Here is a 21,924-nt window from a genome sequence, read left to right as displayed (position 1 = left end):
TTGGTAAAGTTTCGGATCTTTCCTTTGCGCATTTAAGGCAAAAGAAAGTTTGGGCTTATAATTACATAATTATTGACTTTATACAGAAAATTCGCCCTTTTAAAACATTAAATGTTTCACAAATAATACATTGATACAAAGTAAATTCATTTCTTAAAACACTGCAAAAAAATTCATTTTGATTGGTATAGTGGTATTGTCATAAAGTTTGTTGAAATGAACTGTGGTTTTAGCAAACATCGAATTCCCTCATAAAATGTTATCACACACTATAAGAGAAACCCATCACTCATTGATTAATTTACCCGAGTAAAAAAAATATCTTCTAAATAGATGAAAATACATGTTTCAACTCACAAAACTGCATGTAACAGAGTATTATTTAGATTAAGAGTTTATTAAGAATTCTAGAAAATTGGAAAGGTTTAGATCATGCAATGTTACTCCAGTGTTGTCATTACTTTTATTCTGAAAAAATGGCTTTCCTTTGGCCACATACTCTTCTTTGGCCATATCTTCTGTGACCATGCATGTATGGTCACACCACTGTAATCATACATGTATGGTCACACCACTGTGATTATGTATGTATGGTCACACCACTGTGATCATGTATGTATGGTCACACCACTGTGATTATGTATGTATGGTCACACCACTGTGATTATGTATGTATGGTCACACCACTGTGATCATGTATGTATGGTCACACCACTGTGATCATGTATGTATGGTCACACCACTGTGATCATGTTTGTATGGTCACACCACTGTGATCATGTTTGTATGGTCACACCACTGTGATCATGTATGTATGGTCACCACTCAGCACTGTGGTTTTATACTATTGTGATCATGTGCATATTATATTATCCTGATAATAATGCATCAACAAAGACTTACCTTTACAGCAATTCTGCTCTTGATAGATATTTCTATTCAATGTCATTACAAGGTAAGTACCAGTAGTAAAAATGACTGTTACAGGTTATCAGTTGAATAGAAAGGAATTTACAAATTCTTTGTGAGGTGTCACTTGTTGATGAAGCCAATGAAAAGGTTAAGATATTAACAATAATCAGTGTGATTTTTGTCTCAGGATGGGAGATAACTAAGTCATTCACCACTTTCTTGTTGCATTGTTCACTTTTTAATGAAAAAAAAAAAAGGATTTTAGATATGTTTATTTTGAATGAGGGTATCCTGATTTGTACTACACTAACAGTCCAGAGTTAGCTTTATTTCTAATATTCCAGGTACAAGAACAATAAGCCGGAAGTTATGCAACTCAAACATGACCATTACACTGGTATACATTAGATTCAAGAGACAACACATTAATTTTGTTGGTTTGACGAGGTCAGGGATAAAACTTTTTTGTACTAAGTTCTTTTTTAAATTATGCATCACTGACAAGAATATGTCTATGAGAAATATAGTTTGAGATTTATCCTGTCTGAAATGTAAGACTAAAAAATTATTTTTCAGTGTTTTCTGTGTACCGGTATATTTTTTTCTTACAGCTGCACTATAATTGCAAAATGATAGTTCACAATTCTGACAAGACCAAGAAATAAAGAAATAGTTCCATATAGATTTTTAAGATAGAAAAATCCTCTGTGAAATCATTGCATTCATTTGCATCATATAATTGCATCATATAAATGCATTGTGTGAATTGAATCTCATTTAAATAATGATCATTTTTTTATTTTCAAAAAATAAATATACTGCTGTCTCATCTATGTATGTCCACAAGTATTCATAAAATAATTAAACATGTTGACCATTAAGGGTTCAGTACGGTGTATAACTGAAATTATTTTTTCTCAATGTTGTTGATCATGTTGATAATAATGTGATATTTGAAAAAAAAATTCCCTTATACATTTGTTAAGTAAGTATGTTAAATTTAAAAAAAAAAAATTTTCATGACAGTAGATTGTGTGTTGTCAAAGGAAAGCCATTTTTTCAGAATAAAAGTAATGACAACACTGGAGTAACATTGCATGATCTAAACCTTTCCAATTTTCTAGAATTCTTAATAAACTCTTAATCTAAATAATACTCTGTTATGTGATATTGTATTCATTCAATACACTCAATAATATATTTTCCATCTGTTCAATGTAAACACTGATTCCAACATTAAAAGTTGATTTCTGACAAAATTTTCAACAACTTTTTATGACATTGTTTAAATCAGTGTTTATATTGCTGCAACCCATGATCCAAAATGTTCTGCAAAAAAAAGGTGCCTATGCTTACATAAAATTCATAGAAACAAACATTTTCTGGATCGGGGATGGTGGCTAAAGTTAAATATGCTGAATACTGTCCTAAATTATGGAAAATTTGCACCAAAACAGATGTTACCACACAAATAATGCATATTTAAGGGGATATAACTTCATAATTTATAATATGAGGTGCTAAAAAAATCTTATTTTGCATTAATAGTACATTGTAATATCACAACTATATTTTTGTGAAATTTGTAGTATTTTGGCCTAATTTTAGAAACATAAAATCTTAGGGCTAATTTTAGCCCTACATGAACCTACTCCTTTAAGTGTTTAACAAATTACCAATTTCCTTTAAGATTGTATACAAAATTTAATAAAATCAGGAAAATTCAATTTTTCCTTGGTTACAAGAAATTGGTATCTAGATATAAGAAGATGTGGTATGAGTGCCAATGAGACAACTCTCCATCCAAGTCAAAATTTATAAAAGTAAACCATTATAGGTCACAGTACGGTCTTCAACAAAGAGCCTTGGCTTACCGAACAGTAAGCTATAAAGGGCCCCAAAAATTACTAGTGTAAAACCATTCAAACAGGAAAACCAACGGTCTAATGGTACCAAACCTTCACCCTTTTTCTGAAACAATAGTGTAACATCACAACATAGAAAGACACACTATAAAATATCAACTACATAGTTATTGAATCCACAGTATGTTTTACATATATATTTGACATAACTGTACCTGTAATGATAGAACCAATGACTTTTGACTTTCTAAATCTTGAGAAACCTATAAATGAAATAAAAACAGACTTTACTTGAATTATCAGGAAGTCTGCTTTTGATAAGGTAAATACAATCATCAAGGTTTCTCGTTTATTTTGAGTGAAATGCTGTTCATTAATAAATAACACTTGAAAGTTCTGATTTTAAAATTAAATTTCAGATGAAATATAATGGTCTGCAAGCCTCAAATTATTTCTTGAAAATATTCTGAGTAAGTTTAATAAAGCATTAAATTATTTAATTGTATTATTGAGTATAATTCATGAGAATGCAGAAATAAGAAATATTTACAGATACTTCTATGGTCTATTTATGCTGTATTTACCTCCTGGAGCTTAGAAGTAAGGTCTTTTTTCTCTTCCTCTATTGAACTGATGAGCAACCTTAGTTTCTCAAGCTAAAATTAGATGTTTTAAATCAAACATATACAGGTATACAGAAAACAGAATAAAAAAGGTCTTAAAATACCATGCTCACATGTACAGGTTTGTTTTTGAAAAAAATATTGAACATTACTTTAGTAATGCTGATTTTTTTTTTTAGGTTTATACTTTTATTATTTGTTTTGAATCAGCCACAGTCACCTATGTTATGTGAATTTGGTTTATATTGGTTGGCTCTTTGCAAAAAATTGAGAATTACTGATAGTTAAACTGAAATAATGTACAGCATTTAGCTCATTCTATTTGGAACACATTTCGCATACAGTTTGTAATTTTTTTTTTGTAGAATTGCTTTGATATGACCTTTTAAAAGTTATATTTTTTGTACAGAAGTTTGATCAGGCTTTTGTAGTCTGTTTTCGGTCTCCTATCTATCCTGTCAACGTAAATTTCTTTTCTGAGATTTCTTGGTCTATATGGGATTTATACAGACCTGTAACATGGAGTCCAATCTTATACATTATTTGCAAGGGTGAGGTTTTGCTCACTTTAAAACCTGGCTCAAACAACAACTTTGATTCAAAGTACTTGCTCTAAGTCAAGACTATGGCAGTCAATCACCATTTTTTCTAATAAGATTTTTTGAAGGGGGTTTTCCCAAAAGTAGCCAAAGTAAATGGACATTGTCTACTGGAACATAACTAAATGTTTAATAATTTGTGTTATTCCTTATTCACACAAGATAAACATGAGAAGATCTGACCTCTTTTTTAACCTTACCTCCTGTTGTTGCTGACTTTGTTTCAATGATGTGTTAGATTTAATTTCTGACATTTCTTGCTCTAGTGTTGCTATCAATTCTTCTTGCTTTGATTGTTTCTCTTTCATACCTGAAATACTGGAATCCTGATCTGAAAATGTCTGAAATAAAAAAAATATCATAAGGTTAAAATGAAAAGAAGTATAAGTTCAGTCAAGGAAATATAGATACAGATCATTTCATAGATTTCATAGGAACATTAAATCAAGGATCTTTAAAAGTGTTCAACAATATACAAATTTCCCATAGGCTTGTTTACAGAATTCTTTAAAATCAAGCAATCATGCATCCACAAAAATATTGTTTTTCCTCAATCCCTGAAATTGGCATTCACAAAGATAAATAAATTTAGTTGAGTCTTGACCGTATTCTAGTTTAGAAGTAACTCTGTGTATGATCAAAAGGATATTATCCAGACACCATATGTATATATCACTTACTTTGCTTACTTGTCATAACCTCATGTCTGCTACACACATTGTATTATGAAACATAGTAACATGATTTTAATGAATAGAAAGAGATGTGGGGTATGCCTCAATGAGACAACAATGCAATGACAAAAAAAACCACAGACATCTAGAGGCCAACACACTGTATTCAACAATAGACAATAGACAGGAGTATATTTTTCTAGTTACTTTGTGTTTAAAATCTTATTTTTCAATAAATCCCAAATAGTTGTGGTTTAGTTTTTTTCCAATTACATGTAGTTGGAGGAAAAGGTTTTTGTTCAAATTTTTATTTTTGAGTAAGAACTAAATTTTTCTTATCAAGTGTTTTTTACTTGTTTATACATGTGTCCAAACTTTTCTAATAGAGTGGTTTATCTCTATTTTAGGAAGGATTTGTTAGGTAACCTTCATCTTATAAGAGTTTATTTTGTTACTGTTGCTATAATTCCAGGAGAAAAACTATGGTACAATTTTTTAAAATGGATAAATTATGTTATCAGTACCTTTACTGCATTATGAAACTAATAAAATAGCCTATCATTATCAAGGTTTATTAAAGTTACCTGCAAAGATTGTTCAAACTTGATTTGTTCTGAACTCAGCTGGAACTGCAATGAAGATAATTCACTTTTCAAAACTTCTACTTCTTTTTCATGTTCAATCTTTAACCTTTCTTTCTCAGATTCTGTACTCTGTTTTCCTTCTTCAAAGTTTAACCTTAATTCATTAAGCTCCTTCTCCACATTTTCCCTGGATTCCTGTGCTTTGAAAATCTCTTCAGTTTTCAAAGACAGGTCTTTGTTCAACTCAGCAATTTGTAATTCTAAGTCATGCTTTTCATTGTCTCCCTTCTGTTTTTCCATCTGCAAACATTCAACTTTCTCATGAAGATTTCCTACCTGATCTTTAAAAGTATCTAATTCTTTTTCTAAGACTAGTTTAAGTGATGTCATTTCTTTCATTTCATTTGTCAAATCGATTTTCTCTTTTGTAAGAATCTCATTTTCATCCTCTGAATGTTTCAGTTTTTCATCCAGTTCATCTTGTCTCAATATAAGGTCATTTTTCTCAGAATCCAGTTTTTCTTTTTCTGTATAAGCAATATCTAGTTCAGCAGACGTATGAGTCAATTGTTGTTTTATAGACTCAATATCTTTTAAAGCATCCTCTAAATGCTTTTTTAATGTATGACGTTCAATTTCAAGTTTATCTAATGCCTTTTGTCTTTGTCGTTGATGATTTGTATTTTCTTTGACACAATTAGCCAATTGTTGTTCTAGGTCAAATTGCTTTTCTTTTAAATCCTTTAACTTCTCTTCTAGACTTGCATTATCTCTTAATGATGTGCAAAGTTTGTTAGATTCCGTCTGCAGAATCACATTCTTTTCATTAAGATCTTTTTCAAAAGTTGTTAATTTATTTGACAATTTTATATTTTCTGCTTCTCTTTCTTTAATTTTGATACTATGTTCCTCATCTGATTTATGGCTATCTGCAACAGAGATGTTTAATTCAGAAATAGTATGCTTCATTTCTTTAATTGTTCTTTCATTTTCTTCAATTTGTGCTTGAAGTTTTGATGTAAGATTACATTCACTATTGTGTTTTTGTTGAAATTCATCCTCTACTCGGACTGACTTTTGACGAAGCTCAACCAGTTCATTCTCTTTTTGTATCATTTTTTCCTGCAATGACCAATTTTCTGATTCTAATTGCTTATTTTGTTCTTCTATTTTCTTGAGATCTTCTGCTACAGATTTGCATTTCTTTTCTAAATTATCACAGTTTTGAACAGTTTTGTCTAAGACATCTGTCTGATTTGAAAAGTTCCTCTGTAGTTCAGATCTTTCATGTTCAAGAGCTTCTTTGATTCCATTCAATTCTACAATTTTGTGCTCTGTCTGTGAGTTTTGTTCACCCAAATAATTCACTTGTGCTTGCAGAGTCTCTTCAGTGGTTGTGTATCTAATCTCTCTATCACTTTTTTCTGTTTGTAGAGTATTATTTAAACTTTCAAGCTCCTGTAGCTGTCTTTCTTTATTTTCAATCTCTACTTTATAATGATGAGACTCAGTTTCAAGAATCTTTTCAAGTTTTTCCATTTTATCTTTTATGCATGTATTAGTTAGAGACTGTTCTATCATGCTGTGTAGAAGATCACCAACTTCACTATTTTTAAGAGATTCAGGAACCTGGAAAAAAAACAATTACAAATTCTTTGAATATAAGGTACCCATCTCATAAAAGAAATTAAAGGAAATTTAATCTCATAGTTTCAAAGGTAACATAACTGATTAACTGTTATTTGCTGCATGTCCAGTGACAAATAGTACATGTATATTCATGAAGAGAGAACATTGCTTATTCTGGTAGAAAATGGTTTATTTATTAGTTTTAAGTCACTTGTAATTAGCTCATGGTATCTGTGAGTACTCTTACATTGTATATCTGTACTTTGTGTCTAATGTCATTATGTAAGTTGTTTTTGTGCTTCTTTCCAATATGATGAGTTTCCAAATTATTTTTACAGTTAGTTCTAATGATGTGTTGTTATGCCACTTTCCCAGGTTAGGGGTGGGTTGAGCACTCACAAACATGTTTAACCCTTCCACATTAGTTCTCAATGTGCCTGTCCGAAGCCAAGAGCCTGTAATGTAGTTGTTGTAGTTGGTTGTTGTCTGTCCCATATTTTTCTTGTATTGTTTGTCATAAATCAGGCTTTTGGTTTTCTCTTATGAATTATTTTAAATTTTGTCATGTCTGCATGGCCTTTTATAGCTGTCTATACAGTTTGGCTTTTGCTCATTGTTGTAGGCCATACGGTGACCTATAGCTACGTACATCCAATTCATTTGATCTCTGATGGACAGCTGTGTCATTGGAAATCATACCACATCTCCTTGTTTTAATATTTTGATAATGAAATTAGTTAATCAGATCATACATGTATTCAGTCAATAGACAAGAAAGATTGTCAGGTAATTCTGATTGTTACAAAAAAAAGAAAACATGTTGAGGAAAGTTGCTTCCCCATAAAAGCAAAACTTTAAACCTTTCAGTGCTAAAGCTGAAGGTTCCGAGAAGCCTATATTGATTATCTGGCTTCTATGAACTATATGGTCTAATGTTTTGCAAAGATTCTGTTAAAAGCATGCTGTTGCAAAGTATCTTAATGCCATAAAAAGGGAACACAAAATGGCATTCTTAACTAGAAGAAGAAAATCATATAACAGATTGACCAGTTAAAGTTACAAGCTGATTAAGTTATTATCAATTTGATGGTAAATTCCAGTCTAAAAAGTGTTGTTTAAACAAATGCAGGATCTTTTTCATTTGTTATAGCAGCCATCTTAAAGACAGTAATAATACAATTGACTTTCTAACCATTTATTCAAATATATTGTTTATATTTGTAAAATATATTGTTTATATTTGTAGTCTTAAAAGTTCTGAAAACTGACCTAGTACATAGTTGTGTAAGATGCATTCTAATTAAATATATTTGATCATATTTGGTTTGTTGTCTCATTTATAATTTTATACATTTCTGAAACATTTATGAACATGTAGTTACAATGGATGTTCACAGAAAAGGCCATGAATACAAATATTTTCTAAAAAATAGGTGTTAAAATATTTACTTGTTACTGTAAATTCAGAAATAATTGCGAGGCTTTTATTAATGCGAAAAATGCGACTTGGTGTGTATCGCAACAATAAGAACTCGCATAATGATATCTGATAATATATCTGTACGCAGATTTGCCTGAAATTGCAATAATTAATCTCACATTTTTGTCCATTCTTCAAAAATCGCAATAATAAACGCACACAATAATTTCTGAATATACAGTACTTAGCAAGCTTTACCTCAGTATCCTCTGGTATATTCACACCAGACACCAGTATCTTCAAAAGAACCTTCACTTCATCTATTTGTAATTCTAAATTTTTTACCAGCTCTACCTTTTCTTCAAATTTCCCTTTAACTTTTTCTGTATCTCCTTTTTCAGTTTCATAGAATTCTTTCAAAGAAGCTATTTCTCTGTTCAAACTTTGACCTTGACTTTCTAGAGTCTGCTTTTGAATATCCATCTTTGATAATTTATTTTGCATTTCCTGGAGTTCTTTTTTGTTATTTTCTAATATGTTTTCTAACGAAATTCGGCTTTGTTCAATCTCGTCCATATTTGATTGTAGTTTCCCACATTTTTCATTCAACTCTTTATTTTCATTTTTCAATGTCATATTTTCTGATTCTAAACCTTTCACTAGTTCATATGTTTCTTGAAGTTTATCAACAGAACTTCTCTGAGTTTTTGCCTCATCATTTTTTTCCTGAAGTAAACTTTCAATCTTGTTCAATAAATCTTGATTTTTCTCTTCTTGTTTTGTCAGTTTGTCTCTTAACACTGACATTTCAGCCTCCATAGCATCATTTTGATCTTTCACTGATGCAGCATTCTGTTGTAATGAGCTAACCTAAATAACAAATAAATATGACCTTTGACGAAACTATCCTAAGTCTTTAATTCTGTACTGACAGTAGTATCAAACATATTCTTACTAGTTAAATCAATGAATGTCTCTGTGTTACTGTGAATTCTTTATTATTCATGGTGTACCAATTTCCTTATATTTCATTGGTACAGGTGAACCCAGAATTTAAATGTTCAACAGAGTACAAATTATTTATAGACTTGTATGCAGAATTTTGCAAAACCAAAAAAATTAAATATCGACAAAAAAGCAATTTTTCCTTAACCACAAAACTTGGTACTGATGAAACAATTGAATCTACATTAACTGAAATGGTCCACAAATACAACATACTATGTGTGGATTATTAGTAAATGTTCAATAATACCAAAATAAAGGTATAACCTGAAAATCCAAATTATCAGCTAGAATTTTCAATTTTCAAGGGACATAATTTTTAAAAAGACATTATCTGTATTTTGATGGTCAATACCTTTTATACCACAGTAGAACAAAAAAACTTAAAACAAACCTAAGTTATCATCAGGTTACCATTTCTTTTGGACAAATAAATAAATAGATGGGCAGATGGACCAAGCAGTGTCTATATTCATTCCTGAAATTTCCTATGATATCATAAACAAATGATTTCCTTTCAAGACAAAGTCTGCAATATCTGTTTAGGTCAGTAAATGCATAATCTCTCGACCAATTTGGGTTTGTTTTTTTGTCTTATATGTACCCTTCTTTTCTTTTCTTTTTCAAATGGATTTCTTATAGTAGTTTTAGTACATTTTTAAGAACAAATACCACTCAATTTATTAAGTGTCAAGACATCGTTTTGGTCATGCATCGTTGGAGAAATCAATAAATGTCTAAATATAGTTCAATGCACCTTAAGCAGATCTCAATAAGGTCAATGTGAAATAAACTAATATCTAATTGACAATGTACCACATCTCTTTATCCTTTACATGGTGGTCAAAATCTATCTGACATGATGGTAATTTACAAAAACAATTCAGTTGATTGCACTGGCCTGTACGAAAAATTTCCAATGTAAACATGCTGATGAAAATATTTTTGCTCTATATATATTTTTTTAAACAATCATTTAAGTACAAAGTTAACTGACCTCAAACTGCATTTTGATATTTTCACTTTCTTGTTTACTATGAGCCTCTCTCTGATTTTGTAACTGATTGTCAAGAGACATTATCTGTTTGTTGACTTTGTCTACTTCATCAGTTTTCAGTGTGTATTTCATTTCCCATTCAGTCTGTTTTGATTCTTGATCTAAAACTAATCGATCATATCTAGAAAAAAATATAAATCTAATAAAGGAAACAAATATTTTTTTTTTTTTTAAAGAATCTTAAAAAACCATTCAGTATGAAAATGCTGACTGTTCAAGAGGCTTCAACAAAGTATGATTCTTGCCTTCAAATTTGTATTCCATTCTCAATTTTATTTTATACAATAAATTGATTTTTTTATCTGAATTTTTTTTTTTTTTCATTGTCAAGAGTTTTAATTCTTTGTAGGATTTAGAAATTCACGATAATGTGCTAGGTCAAATTGGCAATGTTTCAATGATTTGTTAGAATCTTTGTACCTTGTAATAACAGAGTTAATTTAGGGGGTTAGCAAGGGTGGTACTTGTAAATGTTCAATGTAACTGGCAGATCCTCAGTTCTTTCTTACATTTAACTTTAATTATCATTTATCATTTAAGTATGGAGAATTTTGCAACCCCTTAGTTAAAAATAAAATATTGAAATATTCAATTTGAAGTAAACACAATATTAGCAATAGCAAAGTATCAATATATCCAATATTGGAACTCTTCCAGTGCCTTGCTGAAGTAAATTTTGCAATGAGTAGCCATAATTCATAATATATGTATTTAGACTGATAACACTATCATCTGTGAACAGCAAAGATTTTAAAAGTAGAGAGAACACTGAAATATCATCAAAAGACAGAAATAGCCATAAAATTACTATTTTCTCCTGTTTCAATGTAAAAATAAGAAAATGTGGTATAACTGTCAATGAGACAGCCCTTCACAAGATATCAAATGACATAGAAGTTAGCAACCAAAATATCAGCTTCATTTCAACAGTCATATCAGTTGACTTTGCTAGAATATCAAATATAAATTTCAAACTAAATACCCTGACAATCATTGCTGAAAAGTTTTGTTCTAATCGAAAAGGCTTCATGGGGAAAAGGTTTTCCAATGAAGCAAACAATGAACTGCAGACACAAATTGAAAGCAATATTTTCTATCACATGACCTTGAAACAGGAGAGGGAAGAACAAAAAGATTCATTTTTTTTTTAATGAATGTGCAATAAATCATTGATAAAAAATGAAAGTCATCAATTGGGATAATTTTTTAAAATTAAATTGTTTTATGTAGGATGTTTTCCCATAACATAAATATCACCTCTGTTTTAGGTCCTCGTGTTCCTTTGTTATTTGTTGGTTCTTGTCTTTAACCTCATTCAGTTGTTGCTGTAAAACTTCTAATTCTTGTTTATGTGCCTCTGTGTTTTCTGTCAAACATGAAGGCATCCTCTCTGAGATGTGTGATCCTGGACTCATATGAATAACATCATCCGTGTCTATAGGTGTTGTAGATAAGTTAAATCTGTGGAGTGATGCATCCTGCTATTTATATAAAAGTAAAACATGAACAAAAAAAAGTATAACAAAAATACCAAGCTCCAAGGTAAATTCAAAAAGTGGAAGTCCATAAAAACTAATAATCAAACGTTAGAATTTATCAACCAACGAAAGAATGGAAAACAACTGTCATTTTCCTGACTTGGTACAGGCATTTTCCCCCAAAAAAATGGTGGGTTAAATTAAATTTAGTCTAAATAAACAAAAAAAATATTCTAAATTAAAAATTTTAAAGATATTCCTTTTTCAAAGGGAAACAATCCTTATAACAATATGCAATGGTGGTTGCAGTTTTATTCAAATTAAAGATAGCACTTGTTTAGGTATCATTACAATTGAAGTTGTGCTACAGAACTTGGGGGGGAATTTAATTTGTTGGAGACAAAACTATTTTCAAAAAGCTGTTTTAACTTGTTTTGAACTGTATTAGGTGATTGTAAGAAATGTTCTAATATACCAACGATTTCAACCAATGTAAGCTTAGAAGTGGAAAGCTTCAATCTTGCTAATTGTTTAGGAGACAACTCATAAAAGTTTTGATGTTGAAAATCTATCTTAACATATGTAAAATTATTGATTTTGGTATTTTAGCATTCCCAAGGGGAATAACTCAAAAATGAAAGAAAACCAAAATAGACTTGTATTTTACTGTCAACAGCATTCACTTGAATTTTATTTTAAAGGAGCTTTCTACCAAATAAGAAGAAAATTAATCCATAGTCAATTTCGTAAAGAAATCAGCTGTTACAGACAGATTAACAAAAAACAAAATGCTTCAGCATAATTTTGTGGCAAAGCATAATAGTAAGGGACGTCAAAGAAAAAAGGTTCCCTAGGATTGTATGATAATCAAATTTGAAAATGATGCCAAAATATTTAACTTTTAACAAGTCAGTGCAAATTTTCACATATATTACCGTATTAAGCTGATTGTTTGCATCTAAAAACTAATTTAGCGAAAGGTAAAAAAGAGAGGCTAAAGATACAAAAGGGATAAACAAACTCATAAATAGATATAAGAAGATGTGGTATGAGTGCCAATGAGACAACTCTCCATCCAAGTCAAAATTTATAAAAGTAAACCATTATAGATCAAAGTACGGTCTTCAACACGGAGCCTTGGCTCACAACGAACAGTAAGCTATGAAGGGCCCCAAAAATTACTAGTGTAAAACCATTCAAACGGGAAAACCAACGGTCTAATCTATATAAAAAACGAGAAACGAGAAACACTTATGAACCACATCAACAAACGACAACTACTGAACATCAGATTCCTGACTTAGGACAGGTGCAAACAAATGCAGCGGGTTTAAACGTTTTAATGGTACCAAACCTCCACCCTTTTTCCTGAAACAATAGTGTAACATCACAACATAGAAAGACACACTATAAAATATCAACTGAAATAGCTTAACTCAATCAAAGGACATATGTTCATATACAGTAAAAAAATCATTCATTTGCTCTCTTTTGATAAGAAATAAAATCAATTTTATTAAATCATGTTATTTTGAAGACCATTAAATTCTAATCATTTATTGAAATAAATTTACGATTTATTCAATAAGTATTACCTTTCAGAGGAACAGCTTGACATAAATGAAATTTATCAAAACAGCTGAAATGAACAAACTGATTTTGATGATTAATAAATTTGGTCATTGATCTTAACAGTGATATTTCATGTATATTAAACTTTACTTTGGCTATCAAAAATGCTTTGGTAACTTTTTAAACTACACATTTTTCCCCTTTGTATTAAAATGCAGTCCAAAATTACCCTTTCATGCTTTCCTGCAGAAATTCAATTGTATGACTACCAAATATAACATTTAACTAAATTGTTAATTTTGTTTTGAATTGAAATAAGTTTACCTGCCCAGGAATACTGATTAAACTACTCATACTTGATGTCCTTGATGGCATATTCCAAGTGTGATGTGACCCAAGACTCTTCCTAGAAAATAATAATAACAAACAAATAAAAGCATATGCTTTCCTTGTCAGTAAACCTTGTACTAAATCAACAGTTATAGATCACACTTCTCTGTGCATATATCCCTCTGTTCAGATTCTCCAAATTCTCATATCACAGTTTTTTTTTCATTAGAGTAAAATAGAAGTTTTACTCTAATGAAAAAAAACTGTGATAAGTTCTATTTCAATTATTGACATAATGTGAAACTTTTTTGGCTTGTTCGCTGTAGTAATCAACAAGAAAGTTCACAATGTGACTCACAGCTGATATTTTACAATATCAATGATCATAAAGTATTCATTGATAGTGAACCTGTGACAGTTCATGACATATGAACAAACAATAGAAAATTATAATAAACCTAAATCTTTTTTTCAAAAATAGTCAGCTAAATAGTTTGGGTCTAAGTATATGTAACCATAAACATTTTTACAATTGATAATAAATTGTTTGCACAAAAGCTGTAAACAATGACCTTACTACTACAGCTTTAACAGCAAGTTACCCTGATAATGCTATAAATACATGTATCAAAAGAACAGGGGCTCTTTTCACAAAAATCTTACTACTGAAATTGATCGTAAGTTATATGGAAATGTTTATGACTTACGAGTGTTTTTACTCGTAACATTTTTTGTGAAAAGAGTCGTTGAGTTTCATATAGACAAGCATACTACTTCTTAATTTCATGAAAGTATAATACAATAAAATATGATATACAATCCTATACAATGTTATAAAGTTTCCTGGTCTGGAAAATATTCTTTTCTTTCCAACCTTATATTGTTTAAGTTTTTCATTATGGAATCTCATACCGTATAGCTGGTTATTTTTGTGGGTGTAAAATTTCGCGATTTAGGGGCAACAAAGTATACGAAAATTTTTGGCGGTTTTTATTTTGGTGGATTCTTTAATTCCAATTCAATATTTTGGCGGATACTGAAATGGTTGCAGTTAAAAAGTTTTAAAAATTGACAAACACGGGTTAAATGATTGTTCTACCTGCATGTCGTCTTATTTATGGATTATATTTTGATACATTTAATCAATAGAATACCGGTACATAGTTATTTGTCACAGGTGTACAAACTTCTTGAAAATGTTACGGTTGATTAGTTACGAAATTGACCGGACCTTTGATGTACTAATTAGATTATAAAATTATCATGAGTGACTTGCAACTCTTATATAATTTGACACTAATTTATAAGGATAAAATACCTGACAATCGTACCTTACACTCTTATATTATTATTTATTTTATAATGTAACCAAAAAACTAATTAACATCTGATAGCCAGTGAACAATGGCATTTGGCATTTATATTGTTTAAATTAACATAAACCGTTATTGATCCATCGAACGGAAAAAAATAGATAGTTTACAAAACGCTTTAGCTATTAGAAAGTATCGAACGTATGCATAAATTTTCGCGGAATTTATTTTCGCGATTTCTCCTGACCCGCTAAAATAAGCAAAAAAAAAACTGCAAAATTTTTGTAAAATTACTAACTCAGGGGCAGCAACCCAACAACGGGTTGTCGGATTCGTCTGAAAATTTCAGGGCAGATAAATCTAAATCTGATGAACATTTTTGCCAACTGTCAGATTTGCTCTAAATGCTTTAGTTTCAGAGATATAAACCAAAAACTGCATTTTACCCCTATGTTCTATTTTTAACCAAGTCGGCCATGATGGTTGGAAGGCGGGGTCATTGGACGAATTTTTTAAACTAGATACCCTAATAATGATTATGGACAAGTATGGTTAAATTTGTCTCAGTAGTTTCAGAGAAGAAGATTTTTGTAAAAGATTACAAAAATTTACAAAAAATTGTTAAAAATTGACTATTAAGGGCAATAACTCCTAAAGGGGTCGACTGACAATTTTGGTCATGACAAATTATTTGTAGATCTTACTTTGCTGAACATTATTGCTGTTTACAGTTTATCTCTATCTATAATAATATTCAAGATAATAACCAAAAACTGCAAAATTTCCTTAAAATTACCAATTCAGGGGCAGCAACCCAACAACAGGTTGTCAGATTTGTCTGAAAATATCAGGGCAGATAGATCTTGACCTGGTAATCAGTTTTACCCTGTGTCAGATTTACTCTAAATGCTTTGGTTTCAGAGTTATAAGCCAAAATCTACATTTTACCCCGATGTTTTATTTTTAGCCATGGCGGCCATCTTGGTTGGTTGGTGGGGTCATCGGACACATTTTTTAAACTAGATACCCTAATGATGATTGTGGCCCAGTTTGGTTAAATTTGGCCCAGTGGTTTCAGAGGAGAAGATTTTTGTAAAAAGCTAACGACGACGGACGACGATGCCGAACGCCACACGCCGGACGCCAAGTGATGAGAAAAGCTCACTTGGCCCTTCGGGCCAGGTGAGCTAAAAATAAGGAAATGTGGTATGATTGCTAATAAGACAACTATCTACCAGACTTCAAATGAAGTGGATGTAAGCAATTATAGGCAACCGTACAGCCTTAAAAAATGAGATAAACCCATATAGCACATATAGAAAAGACATAGATACCTGAGAAATGGATCTGAACACAAAAAGGGAAATGCCTAGTCATTATTAAATAAGTCTGATTTCAATCCATCTATTATATTCAAACAGTAAATAATTATTGTGGAGGATATTATATGCCAAAAGCTTCAGAATTGTAGCTCTTATGTTCCTTTTTGTTTTTATGACATGTGTACCCTATATTACTCGTAGAGCTAGGATTCTACCACTAGCTTTACAAAAGATTAAGATTATATAACAGATTCCACATTCAAAATACTATACTTTGCAAAAGATGGCCATGCATTGTCAAGGTCATATCCACTTGATGCAAGGTCAAACTGCAGTCCACTTAAATCATATAAAGCGCTGATTAATACACTGTTCCTATCTTGGTGTAACCATATTGACTCTGGATAGAACCATTCACTGCAATAAAATAATTTTGGTTATTACAATTCATAAAGTAAATATGTGTGGCTAATAATAGTGTCAAGATAAGGTCATCTGAAGTTGAGTCTATTGGAATGTGAATTATCACTTTTATTACATTTTGCCAAAATGTCAAAATTTACTATTATATTACATTATGTAGATATTTTCTAGAGGTTTCTATTAGCCTGTATTGATTTATTGCTTATCAGTGCTACAAATTATCACATCATATTCTGCACTAAAATTAATACATCCTCCGGGTGCGGGAGTTTCTCGCTGCATTGAAGACCCATTGGTGGTCTTCGGCTGTTGTCTGCTCTATGGTCGGGTTGTTGTCTCTTTGACACATTCCCCATTTCCATTCTCAATTTTATGTTCAACATTAATATTACTCAATCATACATGCACATTCAATATTTAGCATTGTTGGAACGAAAGCAAAATAAAACCTCAGACTGTTTAATGAGGATCCAATCATAATCAAGAATTTTAATTTAGCTGTCATGTTTGTCATCACATTGGAACAAAGTACTTGTATTGCAAATGTGATTATATTTTTATATTGAGAGATCGTTATCTTGATCTTGATAAAGGTTGTGTTTAATGTGCAGTATTTAATGTGGTTATGTTATTGTCATATGTTTGTTATATAATAGACTAACCTTGTTGTTTTTCCATTGATAATACAGGCCTGTAAACTATCTGCCATTCTATTATGCACTAAACAAAACCTTAAGAATGCTCTTCCTTTGCCAAGAGATGTCTTGTACTGAAATTTAAAAAGATGAAAAATAAGAAAATTCTAGAGACATAAAGAAATTACTTGGTTTAATTCCATATACAGGGTGCATAAAACTTTACCCCAATACAACTGCTTACAAGTTAAATACAACTATGCAGTTACAACAAATACAAATAAATGTGGATAGTGTCCACATGTGGACACAGATGATGCCCCCGCTTGCATATCATATAGTTAAAGGGAAAATTCGCGATTTTTCACTTATCATCTTATTATGTTCATAATACCATAAAAAACATATTCACCAAGTTTTATTTGGATATGAAAACTAATAAAGAAGAAAATTGGGAATTATTAATTTTATCTATACGAACTTCCTGACTTCTGTGACATAGTTTAAGTCTTTTTGCATGCCGGGAGTTGAATTAATCTCATTTAAGTCTTGTTCGTTAACCATCTAATAAAGCGATTTAAAGCGCATCGACGACTTTTGGTGTAGCTATTAACCAACTAAAAATAAAGAAAGTAAAGTGATAGCCGTGCAACTTTTAAAATTATATTGTAGGATTTATGTTTTAAGGATTTTTGATACGAATTTTAGTAATAAAAGTAAATCATACAATAGAAAATTTTTATGATTTTTTTTTCCGACAAATACCTTAAACAAACATATGAAACTGACATGATTGATAGTGTATTAAAAATACATGTTTGTATTCTGACCTTTTTGCTTCAGTCTTGCAAACATTTCCTGCTTGTACTGTGTAAATACTATGTGTATTGTTCTGTGACACTTAGTGAATGTTGAATGCGTGGTTAAACTCAAGGTAATTAAAAGATTAGCATTCTGGAATTCTAATCTTTTGATCTTCACTCATTGAATTTTAGCCGTCACGGTTCACCGTTCCAGGTGTGAACAACATTTCGTATGAATGATAAACGGGAGTGATAGTTTTAGACACAGAAAATATAAAAAAGAATTAAAATTAATTTAGGGGAGTAATAAGGTGGCACAATAACTGGATAGCCGTTGTATATTTTTATATTTTGCGTAAGCTCAGTTTTAAATGAATTATGACCGCTGACTATTTTTGTAACCATGAAATACTGAATTAATTTAATTGAATAAATTTATAAATAATAATAGCCTTCTAAACACGAGTGTATGAACTAAAAATTGTACTATTTCAAATTAGAATCGGTAACCTTGAATATTTGAAATAGATCATTAAAAATTGCAATTATATAATTTGGTCCATCCAAAGCGATCTTTATTTACATATTCAGGAATTAATGTTCTCATCAATATATTTTAAATCTCACAACTCATAAATACTTCAGCTATTTGAAAAAAAGATGTTTAAAAATTTGACAGGAAATTTAAGGTCCTTCTTGGAATGGAATCGAATAATTACGAACAAATATTCTTTTCAGGTGTGAAAAACATAAAAAAAAATTATACATAATCGGGAATGTCCTTATTAAAATATTCTAAGTCTCACAACGTATAATACTTTAGCTATTTGACCAACGATGTTTAAAAAAAAAAGACAGAACCAATTTAATGTCAACTTTCCCTATTTTTGAATGGAGACAGACCGGCGGAATAAATTTTCAATGTGCTTTATATCTTGTACTTTTGCAAGACTTATAATTCATTCATAAACCATGTCTATACCAGAGACATAAATACACATATAATTATTAGTCTGTTTTAACTGGCAAGAATACACCTAAAGCGGACAAGCAGTTTATTCTTTAAATTTCTGTTATTTAATACCAAGAAAGAAAAAAAATCCCGAAATTAATTTGATACTTTGGTACTGAATATTTTTCCTGAAAAATATTCACATCCCCTTTCGGTCTGAAAATAAGATAAAAATGTGGTATACTGAACATGCAGAAGTGTGAATTAATGTCATAAAACCTTGTTATATCAGAAACCACTATAAATGTGAAACTGTATACGTAAGACCTCATAGGACGACACCTAACCACATGCAGGTAATATACAAGTAGCTCTGTTATATCCGGAAATGTCATGGTTAATCACTACCGATACAGAATGTACCAATGCAAAGAAAATTCTGATGATTGTGAAGCATGACAATTCACGATTTTAGAGGAGTCTTACATGGTGGATTGCCGGAACGATTTAAATTCTGACTAGATATTTTCTCAATTTAAATCACTGAACTAAAACCCTACGTCAAAGAACATAATTCGTCTTTTCAATTCTTATAAATAAAACGTTCTTATTTTGTAACTTTCGATAGACTTGACCTCCAACACGCCACCTCCCCCCCCCCCCCCAAAAAAACAACAACCTGGGAACCATTAGACAAGTATATCTAACAATGTTAATGTTCCTGCATGCCCAAATCATGCCCAAATCAACAAAAAAAAAGAGGAAAAAAAAAAAAGCAAGAGATGAACGGTAAGTCACATCAGATTCAGATATTTATATAGTTGATGTTGTTAACTAGAGATGCATAGTGACATGTCTCTGCGTTAACTGATAAGAATAACAGGAAAGTATAAACTTGAAAAAAATAGATTGATGATGAATAATATGCGGCACCCCTTTTTATCAAAGCGTACCGTCATTCATGTATTATAATGACTGTCCGTTATTTCTATTAAGAATGGCAATTGTACGTGAAATCCTATAGATAGTGAGACTTTTTTTTACCAGATATGCGACTTTTTCGTATTTATATTTTTTCTCATGTTACTCTTATTTAATATTTTATGCATAAGTGCAATATTGGGAATGGCTTATTCACCAACAATCTAACGTAATAAATTAATCAACCCTCTAGCTGATCAGACGTTAATACGATATTCGTTAATACATTTTTGTACAACTACTATCAGTCTATCCGAAGTGAAGTTTCTTTATTTCTTCAAATAGACTTTTTGGGGATCATTAGTGCACGTCCAGTGGCATATATATATTACATGCATGTCGGAACAGGAAATTTGGCATAAGGTACTTTCAGAACCATGTTCACATTATTATACATTATACCCAACAATTGTGATGATGACGAATTTCTTCAACTGTTCGAGAACAATCTAATTGATTCTTCTTCTTCTTCTTTTAATATACAATATTCCATCGACATCCAATGATTACATACTGTTCGCATACGTGGACTATTTACAAATTTTTTACCCCAGTTTAAACAAAATGTATGTTTCTTTCTTATATTCAATATACATGTATATATTTTAAATTGCGACTATCTATAGTTCCGTAACTTTCTATCCAGGCGTATAAACCAATGATCGACAAGTGCGTACATTTTTGTTAAATCAATATTTCTTGTATGTTTCAAAATGTCCTTCATTATTGACGAGTATATACTTACATTTTCCCCAATTTACCCTTGAAAAAATATGTAAATAGATTTATATTTTATCAAATCTTTTTTTGGAATTATTTAGATTTTCATAAATAATATTCTTTACACCAGAAATGTTATTTATAAATAAGCGTATGAGTTTAGTAATGACTAGTATATCACTATCGGACACGCAAGACAGAGATGTATATTATACACCTGATAGTTCAAGATGGAAAGTTACAAGTTATCGGCCGTGTACACTGATCAATACCCTCAGAAGTGAAATGATGCATGAACTTGCAAGCCCGACAGGAAATCGCTTGAATACCTGGACGTGTCACCTCACAATACCTTTGGGAGTAATACCTTTAGCCATGCTGGTGATCAGATAAGGGAAGGTCCAAAATTTATTTAAATAAGTTTATTACATAAAAAAATTATGAACAAATTAGATTTTCGAAAACAATTTTACACGGAACACTTATTTATGACTTTGAACTTTGACTTTTTAACTAATTCCCATATAAACAGTTTAAAAATGACAGACCATGGTTATTTAAAAAATAATTACATTTTCCGTATCAAGTTTGTTAGTCGGATAAAACAACCGTACGATTGACAAGATATCGACACGCAATTACGACTACATTAGGTTACTGTTGGTTTTGGTCCTTTGTGGTTTATAGATATATCGTGGTTTCTAAACCGAGAAGATGTCAAAATGGCCGCACGCAGAGAATTGATACTCTAGATTTAAAATCGATGGTGATCTCTTATCTAGCAGAATAAAACTTTAATATTTATGAATTTGAGATTTTTTATACAGAATGGACATAATATCAATTTTTCATTTTTTTGCGAAGTTTCCCTTTAAAGGTTATAATACACCATTAGATTGTATGGGCGCAGCCATTTTATGAGCATAACATGGTATTCAGAATTAAGAGTATGGCTAATCCTGATTGGTTGATATGTGTGCCCATTATTTTTTATTATTAGAGACTTCGTGCATTCTCATAATATCAA

At 30.7% G+C, this 21,924-nt stretch overlaps 1 protein-coding gene across 3 annotated transcripts in view; it reads right to left on the bottom strand.

Annotated features, from left to right (window-relative positions):
* The window catches only part of LOC127729719 (FYVE and coiled-coil domain-containing protein 1-like), a 51,037-nt gene that overhangs the window by 18,681 nt on the left and 10,432 nt on the right, over positions 1-21,924 (bottom strand). For 2 of the 3 annotated variants that reach the window (XM_052237585.1, XM_052237587.1), the window contains exons 5-14: positions 17,469-17,575; positions 16,657-16,800; positions 13,743-13,824; positions 11,626-11,849; positions 10,309-10,489; positions 8,565-9,176; positions 5,258-6,886; positions 4,200-4,340; positions 3,362-3,433; positions 2,993-3,040 (exon numbers count right to left, since the gene is read on the bottom strand). In XM_052237585.1, the coding sequence (XP_052093545.1) occupies positions 2,993-3,040; positions 3,362-3,433; positions 4,200-4,340; positions 5,258-6,886; positions 8,565-9,176; positions 10,309-10,489; positions 11,626-11,849; positions 13,743-13,824; positions 16,657-16,800; positions 17,469-17,575 (3,240 nt within the window). The remainder of the gene's footprint in view (positions 1-2,992; positions 3,041-3,361; positions 3,434-4,199; positions 4,341-5,257; positions 6,887-8,564; positions 9,177-10,308; positions 10,490-11,625; positions 11,850-13,742; positions 13,825-16,656; positions 16,801-17,468; positions 17,576-21,924) is intronic. The other variant, XM_052237586.1, reaches the window with a different exon arrangement.

This window comes from Mytilus californianus, unplaced genomic scaffold (genome assembly GCF_021869535.1).
Source record: "Mytilus californianus isolate M0D057914Y unplaced genomic scaffold, xbMytCali1.0.p SCAF_2, whole genome shotgun sequence".
Taxonomy (NCBI): domain Eukaryota; kingdom Metazoa; phylum Mollusca; class Bivalvia; order Mytilida; family Mytilidae; genus Mytilus; species Mytilus californianus.
This window is presented reverse-complemented; position numbering and strand designations above follow the sequence as displayed.